Source organism: Plectropomus leopardus, chromosome 21, assembly GCF_026936395.1.
Source record: "Plectropomus leopardus strain MGB_pleo_1.0 chromosome 21, ASM2693639v1, whole genome shotgun sequence".
In the NCBI taxonomy this organism is placed as follows: domain Eukaryota; kingdom Metazoa; phylum Chordata; class Actinopteri; order Perciformes; family Serranidae; genus Plectropomus; species Plectropomus leopardus.
In genome coordinates this window covers 19237433-19257292 of record NC_142196.1, presented here as the reverse complement: position 1 = coordinate 19257292, position 19860 = coordinate 19237433, and the positions used below count along the sequence as shown (strand labels likewise).

At 36.6% G+C, this 19860-nt stretch overlaps 3 protein-coding genes and 1 non-coding gene across 4 annotated transcripts; 2 read left to right on the top strand and 2 right to left on the bottom strand.

The window, feature by feature from the left end:
- Window positions 1-123: 123 nt before the first annotated feature.
- maf1b (MAF1 homolog, negative regulator of RNA polymerase III b) lies at window positions 124-7840 on the bottom strand. Its single transcript, XM_088071916.1, has 8 exons — window positions 7281-7840; window positions 5885-5973; window positions 2758-2889; window positions 2481-2643; window positions 2228-2349; window positions 1947-2066; window positions 1406-1498; window positions 124-1281 (listed from the first exon to the last, which is right to left on the bottom strand). The coding sequence occupies exons 2-8, from the start codon at window positions 5965-5967 to the stop codon at window positions 1257-1259; spliced, it is 738 nt and encodes a 245-aa protein (XP_087928042.1). The 5' UTR covers window positions 5968-5973; window positions 7281-7840; the 3' UTR covers window positions 124-1256.
- Window positions 7841-8586: 746 nt separating this feature from the next.
- On the top strand, window positions 8587-8659 carry trnar-ccg (transfer RNA arginine (anticodon CCG)). Its single transcript has one exon. It is a non-coding gene; the product is annotated as a tRNA-Arg (tRNA).
- A 796-nt stretch (window positions 8660-9455) lies between these two features.
- On the bottom strand, window positions 9456-13015 carry zfand1 (zinc finger, AN1-type domain 1). The gene is made up of 8 exons (XM_088072252.1): window positions 12907-13015; window positions 11923-11965; window positions 11330-11369; window positions 11053-11180; window positions 10843-10934; window positions 10558-10676; window positions 10289-10444; window positions 9456-9709 (listed from the first exon to the last, which is right to left on the bottom strand). The coding sequence occupies exons 1-8, from the start codon at window positions 13004-13006 to the stop codon at window positions 9533-9535; spliced, it is 855 nt and encodes a 284-aa protein (XP_087928378.1). The 5' UTR covers window positions 13007-13015; the 3' UTR covers window positions 9456-9532.
- A 1011-nt stretch (window positions 13016-14026) lies between these two features.
- On the top strand, window positions 14027-18700 carry chmp4c (charged multivesicular body protein 4C). The gene is made up of 5 exons (XM_088072330.1): window positions 14027-14442; window positions 15497-15674; window positions 16928-17036; window positions 17189-17306; window positions 18175-18700. The coding sequence occupies exons 1-5, from the start codon at window positions 14223-14225 to the stop codon at window positions 18234-18236; spliced, it is 687 nt and encodes a 228-aa protein (XP_087928456.1). The 5' UTR covers window positions 14027-14222; the 3' UTR covers window positions 18237-18700.
- Window positions 18701-19860: the final 1160 nt, after the last annotated feature.

The following is a 19860-nucleotide window of genomic DNA, read 5'->3' as shown; positions in this document are numbered from 1 at the left end:
ATAGGTGTCCTTATTTTTTCAGCACTTTTGAGGTCTAGATCAGGGTAAAAAGAAATATTAGAGGTGTAAATACAAGCTTGGGCCCCTTTCCCAGTAGAAAAAAGTGCCAAACAAGGTTATGAATATGATTTTAACACTGGTTTATTCACATCTGCGATATATCGGCCAAATCAAGCACAGAGCAGTCAAGAAAAGACACAATTCCTAACCACTTTTAAGGAACGTAAAAGGAGCTTCTCAGTTTCTAAAAAATAATGTACAACATATTAGCCTTTTTACTGTAATGCTTTTTTTTCTCTAAATGGTTCTATACATTCACTTTTAAATGAAGCCTTTGCACTGAGGTAATGAGCAAAGAAAAACACGGGCAAGATGACGTTTACAAACGAGTTAACAAGATTAACGGGTTAGGGGAAGAGTGAAAAAATACTGGATTTAGACAACAAAAAAAAAAGGAACTGGATGAAAGTGGACTGAAACAAAACAATGCGACGTATTTAAAGCTGATATGTTTTCTAAGCTGCAACCCAGCTGCCAAAAGTGTCCTTGGCCGTGCCCTAACTGTCTAACGTTTAGACGACGTTCGCAGTAATAAGATTCAATAATACAAGTTATAAATGCGCGTTTTTAAATTTCAAACTCAGTGCTGAAAAAATCCTCACAGTAACGTCACTGTCACACGTAAAAAGCAACACACAAAAAACACCGAAGGATGAAACAGCTGATGAGTTCTCAGCTGGTCGGTAAGTCAGTCTTAACTGGGCTCTCGTGGACCCAGCCCCTTCCCAGTTAGGAACATCATCATGTCTCCATGTTCAAAGTTTTCATTGATGCTGGTGTTTTCCGGACTCCTTTTTGACATCATTTGAATCTCAACTCTGTCTCAGTCTTTGTTGGCCACTAATCCAAAACAGAACCATATTCTTCTCAAGCGTCACTGAGGGGGTCTCTTTGGAAATGTGGCGGGTGTGGAGAAGCCAATAATGTCAATTTGTGCTGTTTGGGATTGGAGCCTAGGGTCAAAACCCATGCTGGAGAAAACAAAAAGAGCTTTAAAGTCACAGCAGGGTCTTAAAAAAATGTCCACCCGCTCAGGGTACGCAGGTCACTGCCAGCAGAAGAAAAAGGCTTCAGACATGCATTACTCTGAGGCAGCGAAATCCAAAAAACAAAAAGAAGGTACATGGGGCGAAAAATGGAAAGAGAGGAGTAAAAGCCTAGATATTCCTTGGCCGAGGCGTGTCTGTTGGGGAAATTCACACGCAGAGAGCTCTGGGGAACCTGCGAGAAAAAAAAGAAGAAGAAATGCTTCCTCCATCACAGAAAAACTAATTCATTTCTATCAAGATCACAAACCACATCCAATCGCTTCAACACTGTCAATAATAATTAATAATCGTCCTACCTGTCCTCAGTGAAGCCGTCCATTTCCTCCTCGTCATCCAGCTCCATGTCCAACTCATTGTCGAGACAATCACGGCCATAGCCACTCAAGACGCTGCAGGTATGAAAGATTTGCACACCATCAGATGTAAGCACATTTTTGTTGGATTAGTTATTTTTGTCTTCTATAGAAAACTGTGCATGTATTCATTTCACCTGGTTACTCTCCTGAAATAAGTCATAAAACTTCATAGTCTCGTATCACCTAAAACTTTAAGAAACTGTCATAATTGAGCAGGTCACGGAAAACATAAAAAAAACTGGTGGCTGAGTGGATAAAGCAGGCGCTCCATGAACAAAGGCAGCGTTTTAGCTGCAGTGGCCTCGGGTTCGACTCCCGCTCGTGGCCCTTTGCTGCATGCTGTCCCCTCTCTCTTTTCCCCTTTAACGTTATTGATCTGTCCTGTCTAATAAAGGCTAAAATGCCAAAAAATAACAATAATAAAAAAAAAACTAAAAAAAAATGTTAAACGCATATGGATGAGTGTGCCTCGGCTGCTGACCTGACGGAGCGACATGTGAAGAATACAATCCTCTTGAGTTTCTTGTTGTAGAAGAAGTAGTTGAAGGACCAGAGGCTCCCCTCCTCACCAAAAGGGTCTGAGTCCAGATCAGGGTTGTAGCTACGAGCAAACAAAAGACACAGCTTAAAAAATGGCTCAACTTGACACCAAAAGACTTGTCAGCAGCATAAATGATGTACTATGTAATACGTGCATGCTTCATTTGTGCACAAACACACACACACACACACACACACACACACACACACACACACACCTACCTGTAAATGTCACAGCTCTGCAGGTTGATCTCCTGGTCGATGGCGCTCCACAGCTCCGGCCCCAGAGAGTTGAACTCCTCTCCCACCGCCGAGAACAAGCTGCTGTTTACCGCATTAGCCACCTGGAGAGAGGTCACAGTCGAGCAGTTATTTCAGCTTTTTTGGGTTATGTTTAATGTACATGTATTTGTGACATTAGCAAATTTCTGCTGTGTTTCTGAGAGCAGACTCGGCTATGAAGCAGCACACTAACCCAGTTAAGGCTGGGCTCTCGGCTGAACTCGTGGGCCTTCGCGGCGCTGAAGTCATAGTCCGGCCGGAAGGACTCGTTGAGTGTGGTGATGAGGTAGAAAAGAGTCTTCCTGCAACACTTGTCACTCAGGGGATTCTCCCCGTCCTCACTGCTCTTCCCCAGCCTGCGCAGAGCAACGGTCAAAAAAGAAATGCTTAAATCATCAATAATCTTTTCCTAATATTGATCACTGAATGCACACTCTTTTCCAGCCTTCAGCACGGACTGCAGTACTCACTGTGAGGGGCTGGTGGCGCTGGTGGACTGAGGGGGAGAGAGGGCCTCCAGGACGTGTGGTTCCCCCTCCTGGCAGAACTGCTTGAACATGTGTTTATCGTCCCCTGCCATCTTACAGGAGTAGCTCTCCATCCTGCAGGAAAAAAACATGTTTGTTGTATAACAGCTATAGTGAGACCAATAATCATGTGCTAAAAATACACACAAATACACCCCCGGGGTACCTCGATAGCCCATTTGACTTAAACATACAACGGCAGAACACGTAACGGGCACATGAAGACATTTTAATGAATTTCATCAAATGCATAAAGCCTGATCCATGTCTGATTGTTGAACAAATTTGCAGCTCTATCCACAGATATATTTTATTAAAAAATATTTTTAAAAATGATAATAACAACGGGCTTTGAGTGGGAGTTGAACCCAAGGCCCCTGCAGCAAGGACACTGCTTTATCCACTCAGCCACCGACACCACATCTACAAATCTTTTGGTTTGTTTTGATAATATAATAATATTTGATAATATCAATATAAAACATTCTAGAAAAGATTTTCTTCATTCTGGTGCTATTCAGTGATACCAAACACTGGCTTTACCACTTTTCATTTGAACTCTGGGTAACTGTGCACTCATTGCAGCTTGATTATTTAGGAGAAATACTAATAAAGTAATATTAGCATTAATGATAATAAAGTATCAGATCTAATTTGGTAATATTATTATTATTAAAGTATCAAAGGCGTCTCTAAACCATAGCTCTGACACGATAACACCCGTCTTTCCACTGATAGCCATATCTGCGCAAACATCTGACAAGAACTGGTCATAAATTTCCTGCGCGCTTCTTCGTGTATCTGGGTCAGACGCCGCTGAGCACAGATATGCGAGTGGAGCAGACGTGTGTACAGTTGTTTATTTTGCCTCCTCCCACCTGTGGGTTATGCAAGAGCAAAGGTTGTGCAACTTAAGATAGACGTGCTAGCACTGAGACCCTCAGTGGCCTTGGCAGACTAATTATAGGGACACGGGGTGGCAGTGAACGCCACCGTGGAAATAACTGCCCTGGTTTCACTCACAACACAGCTGACCTGCCGACAAAACACTGCGGGTAACCAGCAGACTGAACAGACACCGGAGCTGGGAGAAGATTACCAACACTGAGAGGATATTTTAAAAAAGCTGCCACAGCAAAAAGCTCTTAATGATGCTAACAGCAGCCTGGCTGCATATTAACATGTGTTTAAGTCTCTGAATCCTGATTTTGATTTTGACTTTTGTCTTTGAGACAAAAGAAGATAAGGAAAAAAATGTAAAAAGCACAACAAGATTAGACCTGAAAATTAGTTTTTTTTTTTTAAAAAAGACACCTCCAAAAAAAGGAAATGATTTGGATACACTGCTTAAAAATCTAACTCTATAACATTATAAATGTTGCTTTCCCCATAGTCATCGAAAACTGAAAAAATGTCACAACAAATGTCATGAGATGTCACAGTATGACATGTGATAGAAAATGTCGTTATAAATGTTAAACACATGAAGCGTCTGGTGGCTGAGCGGATAAAGCAGGCGCTCCATGAATGAAGGCCGTGTTTTAGCCGCAGTGGCTTTGGGTTCGACTCCGGCTCGCGGCCCTTTGCTGCATGTTGTCCCCTCTCTCTTTTTCCCTTTCACATTATTGATCTGTCCTGTCTAATAAAGGCTAAAATGCCAAATAGTAATAATAATAAAAAAAACTATTATTTGACTAGCTATTTATGTATGGTTTATTATTACTGTACTGGTTTTCTTGTACAAAACAAATGTTCTTTGCACAGCACACCAGGTGTGTTATTTCACATATAGTAAGCACTACGCAGCTTTTCTCAGGTGCTTTATATTATTTCAGTTGTTTAATTCAAATCCTGCGTGTTAAAATCAAACGCTCATGTGTGGAAAGTATAAATCTGCTGGAAGCCTGGTGGGTACATTTTTAGTTAAAGCCTATAGTGTGCAAGCTTTGCTGCTATGATGGGCTGCCTCACTAATCCACTAAGCAGCCTTAACACCAGCAGCCTTGGCAGCTCCAGCAGCGCTCAGCTATCATGCAGTATTATAGCATGTGTTTATGTGTGCATGTACATACGGCCCGATAACACTCTTCACAACTGACTCCAAAATAGCCACAGAGTGGTGTGAGAGGACACTGCTGTGCGTCACTTCAGGTCACATCCAGCACAGAAGCTCGGTTTCACCACCCACACTCAAAACCCTGCACTCAGTCTGGGCTGCATAACTCCACAACCCACTGCCCTTTATGTAACTACGCTGTCCCTGCTCAAGCGCTTACGTAATCTAAACCCCACTGTGATGTTTTTACACTTTGCTTATTCAAAAACATGCTCTGCCAGTTAGCTATTAACTTCCACTATAGGCTCTGGACATTGCCTTTAGGCTAGTCGTCTATTATCACAATGTTGCATAACATGCAGGTACCTGTTTGCTCCACTGCCCCCGTTTATGGGCACAGTCAGTGATCTCTGACCAGCCACACCTCTCAAACACTCCCTATTTAACAACGTCATGCCAGATATTTCCTGTATGAGGAAAACTTGAGTAACAGTTTGACTCCAGAGGGTCCTACTGTGGTGTAAACACTGTTCTGTTGTCATTGTGTGAGCCACTACGTCTGCATTACAGAAATAGAAGCAGTAAACACACTTGAAGAGGTGATTTGTGCATGCATCTTCCAAGGACTAACGGGATGTGTTTTATGTGTGCAAAAAAAGACTAATGAACATTAAAATGTTTTCAAGATGCTTTAAAATAAATTTAGCACTGATTTTGGACAGTTATTTGTCTTTTTCTTATTCAAGCATTGCAGCAAGTTAAGAGTAAACGTGGTCCTGTGCAGACCGGGGTATGAAGTTAAGCGGGTAAAATATGCAGGTGGCTGCTAGATTTGCTTTGATCACACACCCCAAAACAATAGTTACAACTTTTTAAGGAACCACAGACACCCTGGTTACAGCGAACCCAATTTATTCCCTGATATCAAAGTAACAGCATGTCCTTGTAAAAGTTTAATGATGTATGTGTGACAGTTAAGACTCAGTTGCTCGTGTTGCAATTCAAGACTCTCACCTGCCAAGAATACGAGACTCTCCTGTTTCAACACAGAGTCGGGAGCTGAGGGCTTCAAAGCTGGAGCTTTCCAACAGTTTCATTGCTGTCTGTGGAAAAAAGACAATAAATAAAGTTAATGTAAGTCACATTGTCAATTATGTCAATGCATTTGTGAATTACAGTGTAATGTTACAATAATACAGGAGCTAAAATGCATAAAAACTACACAGAACAGTGAACATCAACAGCGGTCATATTTCAGAGGAGAGGGGAGGAGGAGGTGCAAAAAGGGGGGGGCATGTTATTTAATTTTCAAAGCACTAGGGAGGGGCTTGATGTTAAATTTTGGCTAAGGGGAGGGGCATACAGCTTTATATTTCTGCACTTGGTATTTTACTGCTATATATTAAAGAAAACATGAATTCCAACATAAATTTCATTGAATTAAAAAAAACCCTTAACTTTCAACATTTATTAAAGTAGAAAAAAACATTATCATCATTGTTTGTAGTTTCCACCTGTCCTTTGACAGCGTATTTGAGATGAATGCTTCAGAAAAAAATATGTAACCACATCTAAGCTTCAAACGTTGATATTTAATCAAAAATGACTGTTCAACGTGTCTCACTTAAAATTTTGCCAAAAAATAAACAGTTTGCACAAACTATCTAACATGCACAGCAACAGTGAAGATTTTTTTCATCTCAAATTTTCAACTTACAACTTACGGCCTCTTTTTCTGCAATTTTGCTATTCTAATGCTTGTTTTAAAACTATGAATCGTGCAGTAATTAATATTACCTTATGTCTTTCCTCTTTTACTGTAAATCTGTATCCTCAATTCTTTACATTTTATTGCCAAGTACAGCACTTTAAATTGCCCTATTGATATACAAATAAAGATGTCTTGCCTTAAATACATTAAAGTGTTTTGTTTTGGGGTTTTTTTGCCTAATATAAGGTGGGGGAGGGTGACATAAGGAGGCTCAGGGAAATATATTTGAATCTTCGAGGCGGGTAAAAACAACAAAACACACAAACAAGTCATCCAATCCTCTAATAAATAGATAACAGTCCCTAACAAGACTTTTACTCTGCACTCAGTTACTTTCTGTCTACATACTGAAAAGGCTAAGCTACTTGTGACAGTACAGATATAACAGTCGCTTTGTTTGTTTAGTACCATGCCAACCAAGTTTGTAAATAAATAACATTTCATGAACTGTGAGGAAACTGCTGAGCATAAAAATAATTAGTAGAGTGAGGTTACAGCGCCCCGCGAGGGCAAATTTTTAGGTCAAAATATTATTTCCTCTTTCTGTAAACCACTGCCCCTCCCCCACCCTCTTCAATCCAAGTTGACAAATCATCTTCCTGGTTCAGTAAAACAGACATTACAACACAAATCACTTACCGATCAATATTTTCAACACAGGCAGAAAACTACACAGACAAAATCCAAACTGGGAGCACTGGTCTTCTTAACCTAACTGGTTTCTCTGTGACGCAAAAGATTAACGATCGCCGCTTTGTTGATGACCAGCTAACGTTAGCTAGCAGCTAGCTTGTCGATTATTAACGCTCTTGTTTTCGTTTCACAGCCGCGCTATTAATTCGCACTCGAGCTTAAGCATCTTTCAAAAGCACTCGGTCGAGAATGCGTTATTCTGAGGCCTTTTAAATTTATAGAAAAGCTGCTCTTCCCGATTAAATGCGATGAGATTAAATCCAAAGACTGTTGGCGTCCGTCGGAGTCTGTCTGCAGCGGCATCCCTTTCGACCTAATTTCACAAAGAGGCTCGTATTAGCTAAATCAAGTCGCCTTTTTACAAGCGACTCGATCAAAGAAGTAGCAACTAACGCGCTACTTAGCCGAAGAAATGACCGAAACGGGTCAAGTTATTGCAAAACGTCGACGACCTCAGAGACACATCTATTCTCATCAAAACAACGGACTCTACTGTGTACAGACCCAACCCCTTTTCGCTTTTATATATTTGAATTGCGTACACGCCCACTTTTGCGAAAGCTGTCTCGTGATTGGCTGTTTGGGCAATCCGTATAAAAGACAACTAACGTGATTGGTTAAATCTTGCTTGGTTAATTCCCAGGCCAGAGCTGAGTCAAATGTCCTGTCTGTTTATCGCAGCGCAGCTGTGAAACAAAAAAACTGCGAAATCAGAGTTGTTTTGCTTGTATTTCACAGGTTTGTCTTCACTATTCAGCTGCCATTTGTCTCGAATTTGACACTTGGAACCAGCAAAATGCTTGTAAATACGTATAAATGCACATATTCTCAGTCTTCCTCTGCATAAATAGCCTAGTTTTAATCGTCATTGACATGCTATGGATCTATTTCTCTTAACAAATGCGCTAATATTATATTTATTATGTTTGTATACGCGTTTTCTGGATTTTATTTGTGCTGATTTTGAGATTTCATCTATCCTTACATTCGCTCTGTGTAATGTTCAACTGCATTTCCTGTTTTTGTCATTGTTAAAAAAAAAACAACTGTACTGCACAAAATGTGACCTAATGTCATTAAACACTGAGCGTGGCCTCAAGCATGCAGCAGCTGCATAATAACCTGACGAAATCACATCCACAAAAACAAGAAAAGCAGATTGGGCCCCAGTGGCAACTGCTATATTGCTCTTTTATAGCCATAAAATTGCCTACTGTTAACAAAATAAATAGTCTAACTCACACATGTTGTGGGCCCAGTGGCCTAATGGATAAGGCATCAGCCTCCGGAGCTGGGGATTGTGGGTTCAAGTCCCACCTGGGTCGTAATAAGTAAATTTATATAACAGCATCAGAAGTGGAAAGGGAGTCACATAATGGGCACCTTGTATGACAGATAAACATATGGGCTTCTTCCTGGTTTCAACAAATGATAACACATTATCCCAAGCCTCACTTCCCCCCAATGACTCTATCATGTTTTAGAATTGATTTTAAGATTTCACTGATCACTTTTAAATTGTTGACCCTTTATGAGTCACTTTAAGCCTTAGATCCTCAGGTGGGGCCCTTCTGGCTGGTCCAAAGTCAGGGCTTAAAACTGAAGGTGACCCTGCCTTTGCCATCAGGGCCCCTCGGCATTGGAGCGACCTGCCTGAGGAGGTAAGGCTTGCAGAATCAGCGTCTTCTTTTAAATCACTTCTTAAAATCCAGACTTGCTTTTGTGTGATGTAATCTTACTTTGTCTTTTATCTTTAATCTATTTTACCTTTTTTATTTATGTTTTATGTCTTTTATTTCCTGTAATTTGTGGTTTTATTGCTTTTATTGTTTCTGTTGTTCTTGTTTTTGGTCCATTTCTTTGTATTATTTTATATTGACATTCTGAGTCCTGCATCTTGCATTTGTCCTCCATCTACCCCAGTTTTTTCTCGCTTGTGTTCAATAGGACTGTTTGCTTTTCCATTGCTGTATCGCTGTCTATATATCCTATTTCTGCTTTGCTTTGTTTGTCAAAGCACTTTGTAAACTGTTTTTTAAAGGTGCTAAATAGTTATTGTTTTTTTTAAGTTACTGTGATAATAAAACTCTATATTTTTACACCTGACACGACAAATGTAAGTATTTGCATACAATTTTATTAGCAGAAATACAAATGACATACAGCAATCAGTCCACACAATAGCTGATGGTGATTTGTCAGGTCTGTGTGATATAGTCAGAAATATCCTCCAGGCCTGTGCACTCATTGTCCAGGTACTCCAGGATCACATTACCTCCATTGAACAGGGGAATCTCTGGGTGAGCCAGCAGCGAGAGCAAGGTGTCGTCCATCCGGAAGGCCTCACCTGTCTGAGGATGACATAACCGCAACTTCTGCAAATGGAAAGAAGAAAGACACACTGTGACAACTTATTCAAGAAATATACAGTAGGATATGCTTTGTTTTCCAATAATATTTTAATGTCATTTCACAAATTAATTACACTTGAAGGGAAAAAAATGGCCTCGTAAATGAATAAAATATGGAATTTCTCTGTGAAAAGATTAAATTATTATGATCTATTTTGTCTTATTTTGTCTTTGTCTTGTTAAGTTGCTCACAATATGCTCAGGTTTCAAAGGGTTAAACTACAAGTGTGAAAAAAATTAAGTAAACAGACATTATGTACTGCAACGTGGCGTTGAAGCTTACAGCTGCGACCCCATTGTCATGCAAAGTATAAAACTCTGGTTAACCCGGCTTCCTGTAAACAGAGTTGCTGGTAACACCTGCACGTCATTGTGTGCAAACAAAGCTGATCTATATAGACAGTCATGGAGGAAACACTTATTTTCTTATGTTAGGAGGTGGAAGTTATATATAAAAAAAGACAAGAAAGGGTAAAGAAACGAGAGAGCAGGCTGGAGGTGCAGATGAAATTATCAGTGTCTCCTCCTTTGCTCTTTTGTTACCTTAGCTGTTAGCACATTATTGCTGTTCTTCAGGCTCGCGAGAGAGGCGGCGTAATCCACAACTTTTCCCACACTCCATTTGGAGCAGAAGAACATGGGTTTACTGGAGTCTTTGGTTTCTTTAGGAAGATAAACCTGAAAATAGGTTCTTTCTGTCTGGAGATGCAAAAAAGGAGAGAAATGTAGATGTAATGTAGATAATATTATTATGAAAAGGTTTACTCAAACTATTATATATGTTAATTAAGTAAAGACAGATAGTATTTTACCTGCGGCAGCCCCTTGTCTCCTGCAGCATGCAGCTTAAGTTTCATTAATGCTACCTTCGCAGCAGTTGCACTGTTCTTCGCTCCTCTGCGTCCTTTACTTTTAGACCCATCTTTTGATGCTTAATAATGACAAGAGAGGAATACAATCACAATATGCATGTAAACAGTTTGTACATCAGTTATGAAAAAGATGAGAACATTGTGTTTAACACTGATCCCATGTGGACAGATAAGGAATCACAGAAGAAATTTAGACAAGATAGCAGCTACTACAGTGTAACTAACCAACGATCCTTTCCACCAGCTCTTTAGTGGCTGCCATTCGAGGCTTTTGGACCTCCAGCTTCTCACACTTGTGATCATCTTGATGACGGTGACTATAAGGCAAGAAAAAGAATAATATGAATTTTCATTCAACTTCTGTATGAAATAAATGAGCTAGAATGAACTGTCCAGGTCAAGTTAAAGAAAAAGAGAAAAAAACTGAAAACTCACGCCAAACAGAAGTGTTTTTCACACTGTGGACATATTACAGGCAACAACTCTTTGCTCTTGCAGTCTTGAAATGAGCATGGATAACTTGTAACTCCACCCACGGCCTGGGATTCCCTTTTCACCGGTTCCTGAAAAAAGTCCAAGGAATTATTAAAGACAAAACTTATTAAAAACCCAGCAAGTATCAAACTTAGTTTTGGACAGAAGAAAAAGAAGTCACATTGGTAATCTAATCAAAGATGGACATTATGAATATGCCATAAATAACACAGTGTACCTCTGAACATGAATGGGCCGCTCTGCTTCTGTGTTCAAGGCTGAAAGACATAAAATTAAAACACGTTTAATGGTCTGATGTGAAAAATATCGTGTTTTACTTTTTCTGTATTATGCAACTTTATACTTGTGAGTAAAATATTGTATATTTCATGCGCCCGCTTTTACCTGATACTTCTAATTACTAAAGCCTGACTGATACTGGACTACTGATGTTGTTGAAACAGAGACACAAAAGAAAAATGCACTGATAAAAATATATCCACTTAAAAAAAAAAAAAAAACATAACATAAACACACATCTGGCTTAAAAGCTTTGTGACATAAATATGTACTAAGTGGAGATTTACATGTGAAAAATAAACTTTTTGAAAGTGTTGTTTCAGAAATTTTACCCACAAACTATGTAACATGCTTAATTAAACCAAAATATCTATGAAATATCTTGCAAATCATTATATATATATGTATTTATATATATATATATAGTATCGTATAACCACATTTTTATTTGGAGTACAGGGTTTGAATATGTCCTCTGTCTCTGGACATTTCTTTAATCTGGGAGATTATTCTTATTCTTATTATTCTTACCAGAAAACACCACTGCAGTGATCACAAACAAATGGAAGAAAATCTAAAAGAAAGTGTAGAACAAATTTCAGAGCTGAATTTGACAAATAACTGCTGAAACACATTTCCAACCCAGTCAAAATACATCTATAAGATTCAACTGACATAATAATAATAACTTTAGTGCTCTGACAGACAAAGCAAAGGCAGGGACTCAGCGAATAATAAAACAAACATTAACAAACATGGCAAGGTCTATAAAATTCAAACAAAGAGCCAAAAACAAAATGTGTACACAAAAGTTCAACAAGAATTAAGTTAATAAAAGGAATAGAAGTGTTAAAGCAAGCAGATCTCAAAGGGCAGTTTAAGTACTAAATGAATGACATTTTAGGAAATATAAGAAATGCAATAAAAGATTATAAAAATAATAGAATAAATAATATAAGAAGACAACATCACATCAGTGGAAATAAAGCAAATATAAAAACAAATAAATATATACAACGTAATATATTTAAAACGTGAAAAGATGGTAAGAATAGGACATAAGAAAGACATGAGTGAGCTTTAAGATGTATTTATATATAAATTAAGAGTATTGCATTAAAGCTATCAAATAATGATATTTAATTGACTCATTTGAATCTGTGCAGAAACTTTAATTTACCAGTAGGAAACATGAAAGCCAAACACGATTTATACATATTAAATTGTTGTACATACAAGTCGTTTTATTGTATATAATCAGTAAACATTAGTTTACGATCATAAGTAAAAACATTAAGTTAGCGGTTAGCTTTCTAGCTAGCGTAGCGGGCTAACAGTGGCTAATAGTTACTAACTGACAGTCATGCTAAATCCAGCTAGCTAACTAGCTGACAGGCTAACCAGGCTAACCAGGCTATAGAGCCACTCAGTATGTTTTATATTTACACATACGACACAATACTATCACACGATGATATAATTGCTTATTCGTAACAAGATGTGGGTTTAACAAACCTTTCTGATTGCAGCAGTCGATCTGACAATGCTTCCCAATATCTAATTCAGCCATTTCACACAGCGAGCCTGCGGATGTCAACACGAACTTTGACCCCATCAGCGAAACCACGTGACCGAGACTGTTTATCGTTTTGTTGAGTTTCACTGTGCTTTACTTTAATCTATGATTTTTACAAATTTATATTTATTTAACATTTTTTGTGCGTGACAGTTTATTTAATATGCAGGTTTAATGCTCGATATTTGCTCGCCTTTCAAAAAACAAAAATGATTTACACTGACAGACATTTTTTCGCTTTTATTTAACACAAGAAAAGTACGTATTAGTGCCAGTATGAAAAAGAAAAATAGATTTTGAGAAAAACGTTATAATTTTGAGGAAAGGGTCATGATATTACGAGAATAATGTCATCATTTCATGAAAAACGTCTATTTCTAGAATAATGTTGTTATTTAAGGAGAATAAGATCATACTATTTCAAGAAAAAATCGTATTAATACAATAATCACGTCGCAATTTTAGAAGAAAAATAGTCGATATATCAGTCGATTAAAATTGCAATTTTACGACAAAAAAAAATTCCCGACACACGAATTAGCCTTAATCTGCGACTCCTTTTTTCTCGTAATTCTGGGAGTTTAATATTATGATTTTTTTCTGTTTTTTATTCCCCTTGTATTATCATTAAATATTATACTTTCCACAAAATCATAACTTTCTTTTCTGAATATTATGACCGTATTGTCCAAAATCAAATATTTATTTCATCTTATTTTATTTTATTCTCTTTTATTTTATTATCAATATGCGCTAAGGATTAAATGTACAATGACAGTAGATGGAAATCAGCATCAATGGTGGAAATTATGCTACAACCAAATCAAAAACAAAAATGAACAGCAGAGGGGGCGTTATACTGAAAGTTAAGAGAGAAAAAAATATTTTTGAAACGAAAAAGTAACAAAAAATATATAAAAAGTATGTGGTGAAAAATATAGAGCACAGAAACGCAAGGAAGAGACATTTAAAAAAAAGGGAGGGAGAGGGAGAACTGATTTTGACCGAGAGAAAAACAAAGAGGGCGAGCGTCAGGTGTCACTAACGTTACGTCACGCAGGCAGTCGTGAAAGGTGTGGTGAAAGGTGCGCTCACTGGCTGGTTATGGTTTGAATTGAAAGCACAAAGCCGTCGAGCAGGAAAAGCTGCTCCAAACACACCCGCCTGTGGAAACACAGAGAGGCAGGACGAGGAGGCCCGGAGAGCTCGTGTACACTTTACTTACCTGCGCAGTTTTTACCAAAAGCGGCCAAAAATGAGCAAAATCTCGCAATTTTTCAAGGGGGGCTCCAGCTCGAGTTCATCGAGCTCCTCGAGGTCGAAACACCGGTCGAGAGGAGGACCTTCACCCCAGGAGGCCATCAACAAACTGCGGGAAACAGAGGAAATGCTGACGAAGAAACAAGACTACCTGGAGAAAAAGATCGAGCAGGAACTTATGATAGCCAAGAAACATGGCACAAAAAACAAGCGAGGTATGTTTGATCTTAGTCTGAAAATATCTGTGCACCTGTTTTACCTTGAAGTATTTTATAATGGGCCTTAAATTGTACTCTAAGTCTAGATTTAAGGGACATATTGCAGTAAAACTCTTTAAATATATTAAAAATGTTAAAATCCTTTCAGTTACAACAACGCCTCTTAACTCATAGTTACAAACACATTTAATATAGTTGGTGTACAGTGTTGTGTGTTTAACCCTTTGAAACCTAAGCAAACCGATTTCCTAAAAAAAACAAAAAAAAACATGGGAGGAAGTCAATTAGCAAATTAACAAGAAATTGTCCAAAAAATAGCAACAAGTTAGTGAAAAGTTACAAGAAAATTAGCACAAACAAGGAAAGTAAAAAATAAACAAAAACAAGGAAATAACCTGAAATAAAAGTGCTAAAAAATACATATATATTATATATCCTGCAAAATATGTTGACTATATAATTCTAATAATCAAAAATGTAGTTTCGGGTCATTCCCCCCTTATTTAAAATAATTTTCAAATAGGCCTCCATTAAAAACATTAATTTTCAGGTTGTTTTCTTGTCATGTTTTATCAGTTTCATGCAAAGTGCTCATTGCCTTTTCCCATGTTTTAAAAAGAATTAAACCTTTTTTGCTCAGATTTCAAAGTACTATATCAAATACTTTAAAACCGATGTCCATTCAGGTTTCAAAGGGTTAATGGCGGCCTCCAGTGAGCAAATGTAGTAATCATAGCAGCAAGTATAACAGGTTTGTATCAAGTGACGTAACAGAGAAAAGAAATATTTTTATATTTTAAATTTTATATATAGATTTTTTATTTTTATTTAACCTGTACGTTTCTCTTCCTGTGCTTCAGTGTGTTTTCTCATGTGAAACCTTGAGGTGCTGCGTTGCTCGTTGAATCTAAAAATAAACAAAGGGAGGAACCTTATCTCTTTTATTTGTGAACGCCCAACACCAGAAGATCTCAACCGCACAGCAGATACCAGCAGAAAGGTGCAAAACTTTTAGGAAAAGTGTTAAACTCCTGCAGTCTTTCTGTTTCAGCTGCCCTGCAGGCCTTGAAGAGGAAGAAGCGCTATGAGCAGCAGCTCACGCAGATCGACGGCACGCTCTCCACCATCGAGTTTCAGAGGGAAGCTCTGGAGAACTCGCACACCAACACAGAGGTCCTGAAGAACATGGGCTACGCCGCCAAGGCCATGAAGAAGGTCCACGAAAACATGTAAGAACGTGGCCTTTAAAACAACAAACACTTTCAAAGATTTTGGTTAAGTTGCATCTTCTTACTTGGAAAGTGCAGATTTGGAATATAGCACCATCGGTTACCTAAAAGTCCTGACATGATGTTGATAACAGTTCATTTAAAGACATTTTGTGTTAGTTTTGAGTGGGAATTTCATGTTCGCAAATAGAAAATACCAGAAATATTAATTTTTATTCATAAAGCTACAAGAGAAATCATCAAATTGGGACAAAGAAAGTACAAATTGGTGGGTTGTCTAAGGTAAACTATCATTACTACAAAGAACCATTGTTTGTTTTTTATTAGACACATATAAAAAAATATATATATTTAGACAAAATGAGTAATAAATGAAAGGGGGAAATAATTATATACTTATGTATGATTAAATTATCAATAATTAAATTAGCTGGGGGCAGCAGAGGAGGGTGATATTTTTAAGTACAAACTCAAGACCTGCCTTTTTAGTTTGGCTTTCAGTTCAACTTTACCTATTTATTTATTTATTGACTATTTATTTATACATTTTAGCCTGTTTTACAAGATGGTATATTATTTTATTATTTTTTACATTTTTATCTATTATTATTTGTTCTATTTTCTTTTTGTATTTAGCTTTAATCTACTATTTAGAGTATTTTATTTATTTATTTATTTAACATATAATTAATATATTTATTTATTTTATCTATTGTTTCCTCACTTATGGTAGCATGTCCTCAGTTCCATTTTTAATAATTATAAAAACATTTACAATTTAGAGTTTAGTGTTATTAACTCCTTAAAGTGAGTATCAAGTTTTAACTTGTATTTACAGTCATGTTTAATCCAAACAGCTGCATATATTATATGTATTTTCATTCCTATTCTTACTTATGTTTTTATACATTGTGTTGTACACTGTAGAATTACACACATTTTTTATATTTTTTAATTTTACATACTAGGTTTATACGTTGGATTGTAGCATAAGTAACTTTTTTTGTTTTTTACACACTTTATATATGCAGCACTTACTTTTTAAAAATATTTTACATACTTATGTTAGCATAGTAGAATATTGCACATATTAAAAGTTTATATTTTTACATACTTTGTACTTGTACATCTTATTTCTACCTCTATGATGCTCTGTGCTTGTCATAGCAACAACGGACGATTTCTCCCCGTGGATCAATACTGAATCTAATAAATCTCCTTTCAATTCTCTTTTTTTTAATTTTTATTTTCAGGGACATAAACAAGATCGATGATCTGATGGATGATATCACAGAGCAACAGGACGTGGCCCGAGAGATCAGCGAGGCAATCTCTGGACCTTTTGGGGAGACATATGACGAGGTTGATACCTTCTTAGTTGCTTTATTTTATTTTTTGACACAATACGGATTTTAAGATATGCTTAGTACTTTCCATGTTTTACCTGCTAAATTATTTTCTTCTTTAATTAATGAGAAACTCTAAATCCTGCGTACTTTTTGTGTTTTCTTTAGGATGAGCTGATGGCAGAGCTGGAAGAGCTGGAACAGCAGGACATGGAGGAGAGCATGGGCGAACTACCCAACGTGCCCAGCTCCAAACTGCCGTCAGCACCGTCCCGCCAACGCGCAAGTAAGTCCAGACCTCGATTAGACAATTTGACTTGATAGTGATGGTGGAGACGAGGGGAGAGAGAGATGGGGATCCTCGTGCAACAATTACAGTTTTTATCAATTACAAAATTAATCCTCAAGCCAGATCAAGGCCAGCAGGTTTGTTCATATGACGAAAAAAAAAAGATTGAAAAAATACATTTGGAAACTGGAAGTTTCAAGAAATTAACATTTTCCACATTAAGTGTAGTTAAAGGTTAATTTTAATTTCAATGTAATTCTGATATTCTTTTAAATAAATTATTTATTTTTAATTTTCACTTATATTTGAGGTTTTATTCTTTTCAGTAGTACATTTTTTTGTTTTCAGATTCAGATCTAATTTAACTTAACTGAAAAAAATAAGACCTCAAATATGAATATAATCAATACTATAATACTATACTATACTATAATCAATAAATATGAATCTACTAGACTTGTACCTTTTATATTTTTATATTTTATATTTTATATTTGTATCTTCTATTTTATCTGTTTTCTTTTTTTCTATATTTATGTTGCACCAACCCACCAGAACAAATTCCTCGTATTGTGTTAACTATACCTGGCAATAAATCTTTTCTGATTCTGATTCTGATCAAATTATATAAAAATGAAAGTTAAATATAAATGATTTATTCAAAAGAATATCAGAATTAAATCAAAATTATATTTCAATTGAAATTAACCTTTTCCTACACTTATTTTTATTTAGATTTTTTTTTTTTTTTCAAATGAGCAAACCCTTCAGCCCTGATCTGGCTCCATATAGTTGCAGCCTCAATCACAATAAATGTTCAATAATAATTTGATGGCATTTGTTATCTTTTTCTTCCTTTTTACAGCAACCAAGAAAAGGGTTGAAGATGATGACGACATGCGTACGCTGGCTTCTTGGGCAACTTAAATACGACGAGGCATTATGAATGTACTTAGCCAAATCTCTATGTTTTCTAAGCTTTTATGTTCATTTTGAAGGTTTCTAGGGAGAATGAAGAGCATTTTATTAAGTTTTAAAATAATCTTTTTCTTTATCGGCTTGTGAAACCAGTTTACAGGTTTTATTATCAAGAAATTCGAAATTTTAAGTGAAGGAATCAACAAACTGTTTTAGATTTATGTTCTCGTGTCTCTTTTCTCTTGTTTTCTGTTTTCCATTGTTTACAGTGATCAGTCTTTCCTAGCCTGTACAGAGTGCACTACTTTCATAGGCCTAATGAAGACATATCGAGGATATGAATGTGATGTTTTTAACACAGAGTTGAATGCTTCACTGTATTTGCTGTAAATAAAGTCTGATTTTACGTTAATGTTGTACATATATTGTCTGCTTGCATCAACATCCAACAATAAAACCTATATTGTAAAGAATTATGTCTTAAATACTCTTATTTGCAATGGCTTGCAAAACTATTGAACCCCCTTAGGCACTGTTCATTATTCATGAGAGGGGGGGCTGATGCAAAACAGGGGAGGCACTTCACATAATTTTTAAGCACTGGGGAGGAAATTTGGCTTAAGGGAAGGACATTAAAATTTAAATGGCTGTATTTTCGGTTTATTTTAAATATTTTCAGGACCCCTAAACCTGCCAGTGGGTTTGAAAGGCATATTTTCTTTAAAAAAAATCTCCAAAATACACCATTTATTACAGCTAGAAACTGAAGTATGGTTATTTACGGTGAAGGCAGGGTCGTACATTTAACACCAGTCACTCAGAGAGGCTCAAGGAGAAATATCTGTAGCTCTGGAGAGGTTCTTGATATCAAAATATAAACAAAGTCACACCACAGCCAACCCCCTAAAATTTAAGAACAGTCCCTTAAAAAGTTAAAGCTTACCTGGTAGAGCAGGTGTCTGTACAAAGGCTGTATTTGGTTTGATGCCAACCTGCGGCCCTTTGCTGCCCGTCATTCCCCGTCTCTCTCCAGTTAATAAAGACAAAATCCCTAAAAATTAAAAGGGAATAAAAAGTGATCAGCTTTGTTTGGATGAAAGTGATACATATTAGTTAATATGGACATTTTATGGTTATGTGTTCTGTACAAGTGGTAAGTACTGTAATTTTTTAAAAACATATTTAATATAATTTTTAGTTAACTTATAATAGTAATAATAATAAAAGTTAATGTAATGTGTATTGTAGCTTCTACCTTTTTGGGCTTCGATTTAAAACTCCTAATACAATGTAGTTCCAAAAAGACAAAATATTTAATATATAGAGTTGTATGTGTGTCATTTATGGTATGTTTTAAATGTTGTTAAAAGTGAATTAAATCTATATATTATTTAAACTCTCCAAAAAAACTCTAAAACCATACTCCTCTAAAATATAATTAATCACTATTAATTTATTTATATTGGTGATTCTGATGTCATTCTATCTGATCTAACTGAAGAACTTAACTTTTTTAATCTGTTAACCGTGACAGCTTGTTATGTTTATGTGAGCATAAAGGTATACGACTTATTTTATAACAGTGTAAAAAGAGCACACAAGTTTCTCTCACTTTTCTCTCTATTGACATATT

Bases quoted from the DNA above. Each gene is read 5' to 3' on its own strand.
- zfand1 (XM_088072252.1), bottom strand. From the start codon at position 13,006: ATGGGGTCAAAGTTCGTGTTGACATCCGCAGGCTCGCTGTGTGAAATG. The intron at 11,370-11,922 runs GTAAGAATAATA...TATGTCTTTCAG, and splicing joins CACTGCAGTGGTGTTTTCTG to CCTTGAACACAGAAGCAGAG. The intron at 10,445-10,557 runs GTAAAATACTAT...TTGCATCTCCAG, and splicing joins GAGACAAGGGGCTGCCGCAG to ACAGAAAGAACCTATTTTCA.
- chmp4c (XM_088072330.1), top strand. From the start codon at position 14,223: ATGAGCAAAATCTCGCAATTTTTCAAGGGGGGCTCCAGCTCGAGTTCA. The intron at 17,037-17,188 runs GTTGATACCTTC...TGTTTTCTTTAG, and splicing joins TTGGGGAGACATATGACGAG to GATGAGCTGATGGCAGAGCT. The intron at 17,307-18,174 runs GTAAGTCCAGAC...TCCTTTTTACAG, and splicing joins ACCGTCCCGCCAACGCGCAA to CAACCAAGAAAAGGGTTGAA.
- maf1b (XM_088071916.1), bottom strand. From the start codon at position 5,967: ATGAAACTGTTGGAAAGCTCCAGCTTTGAAGCCCTCAGCTCCCGACTC. The intron at 2,644-2,757 runs GTGAGTACTGCA...TGCTCTGCGCAG, and splicing joins AGCGCCACCAGCCCCTCACA to GCTGGGGAAGAGCAGTGAGG. The intron at 2,350-2,480 runs GTTAGTGTGCTG...ACCTCTCTCCAG, and splicing joins GAGAGCCCAGCCTTAACTGG to GTGGCTAATGCGGTAAACAG.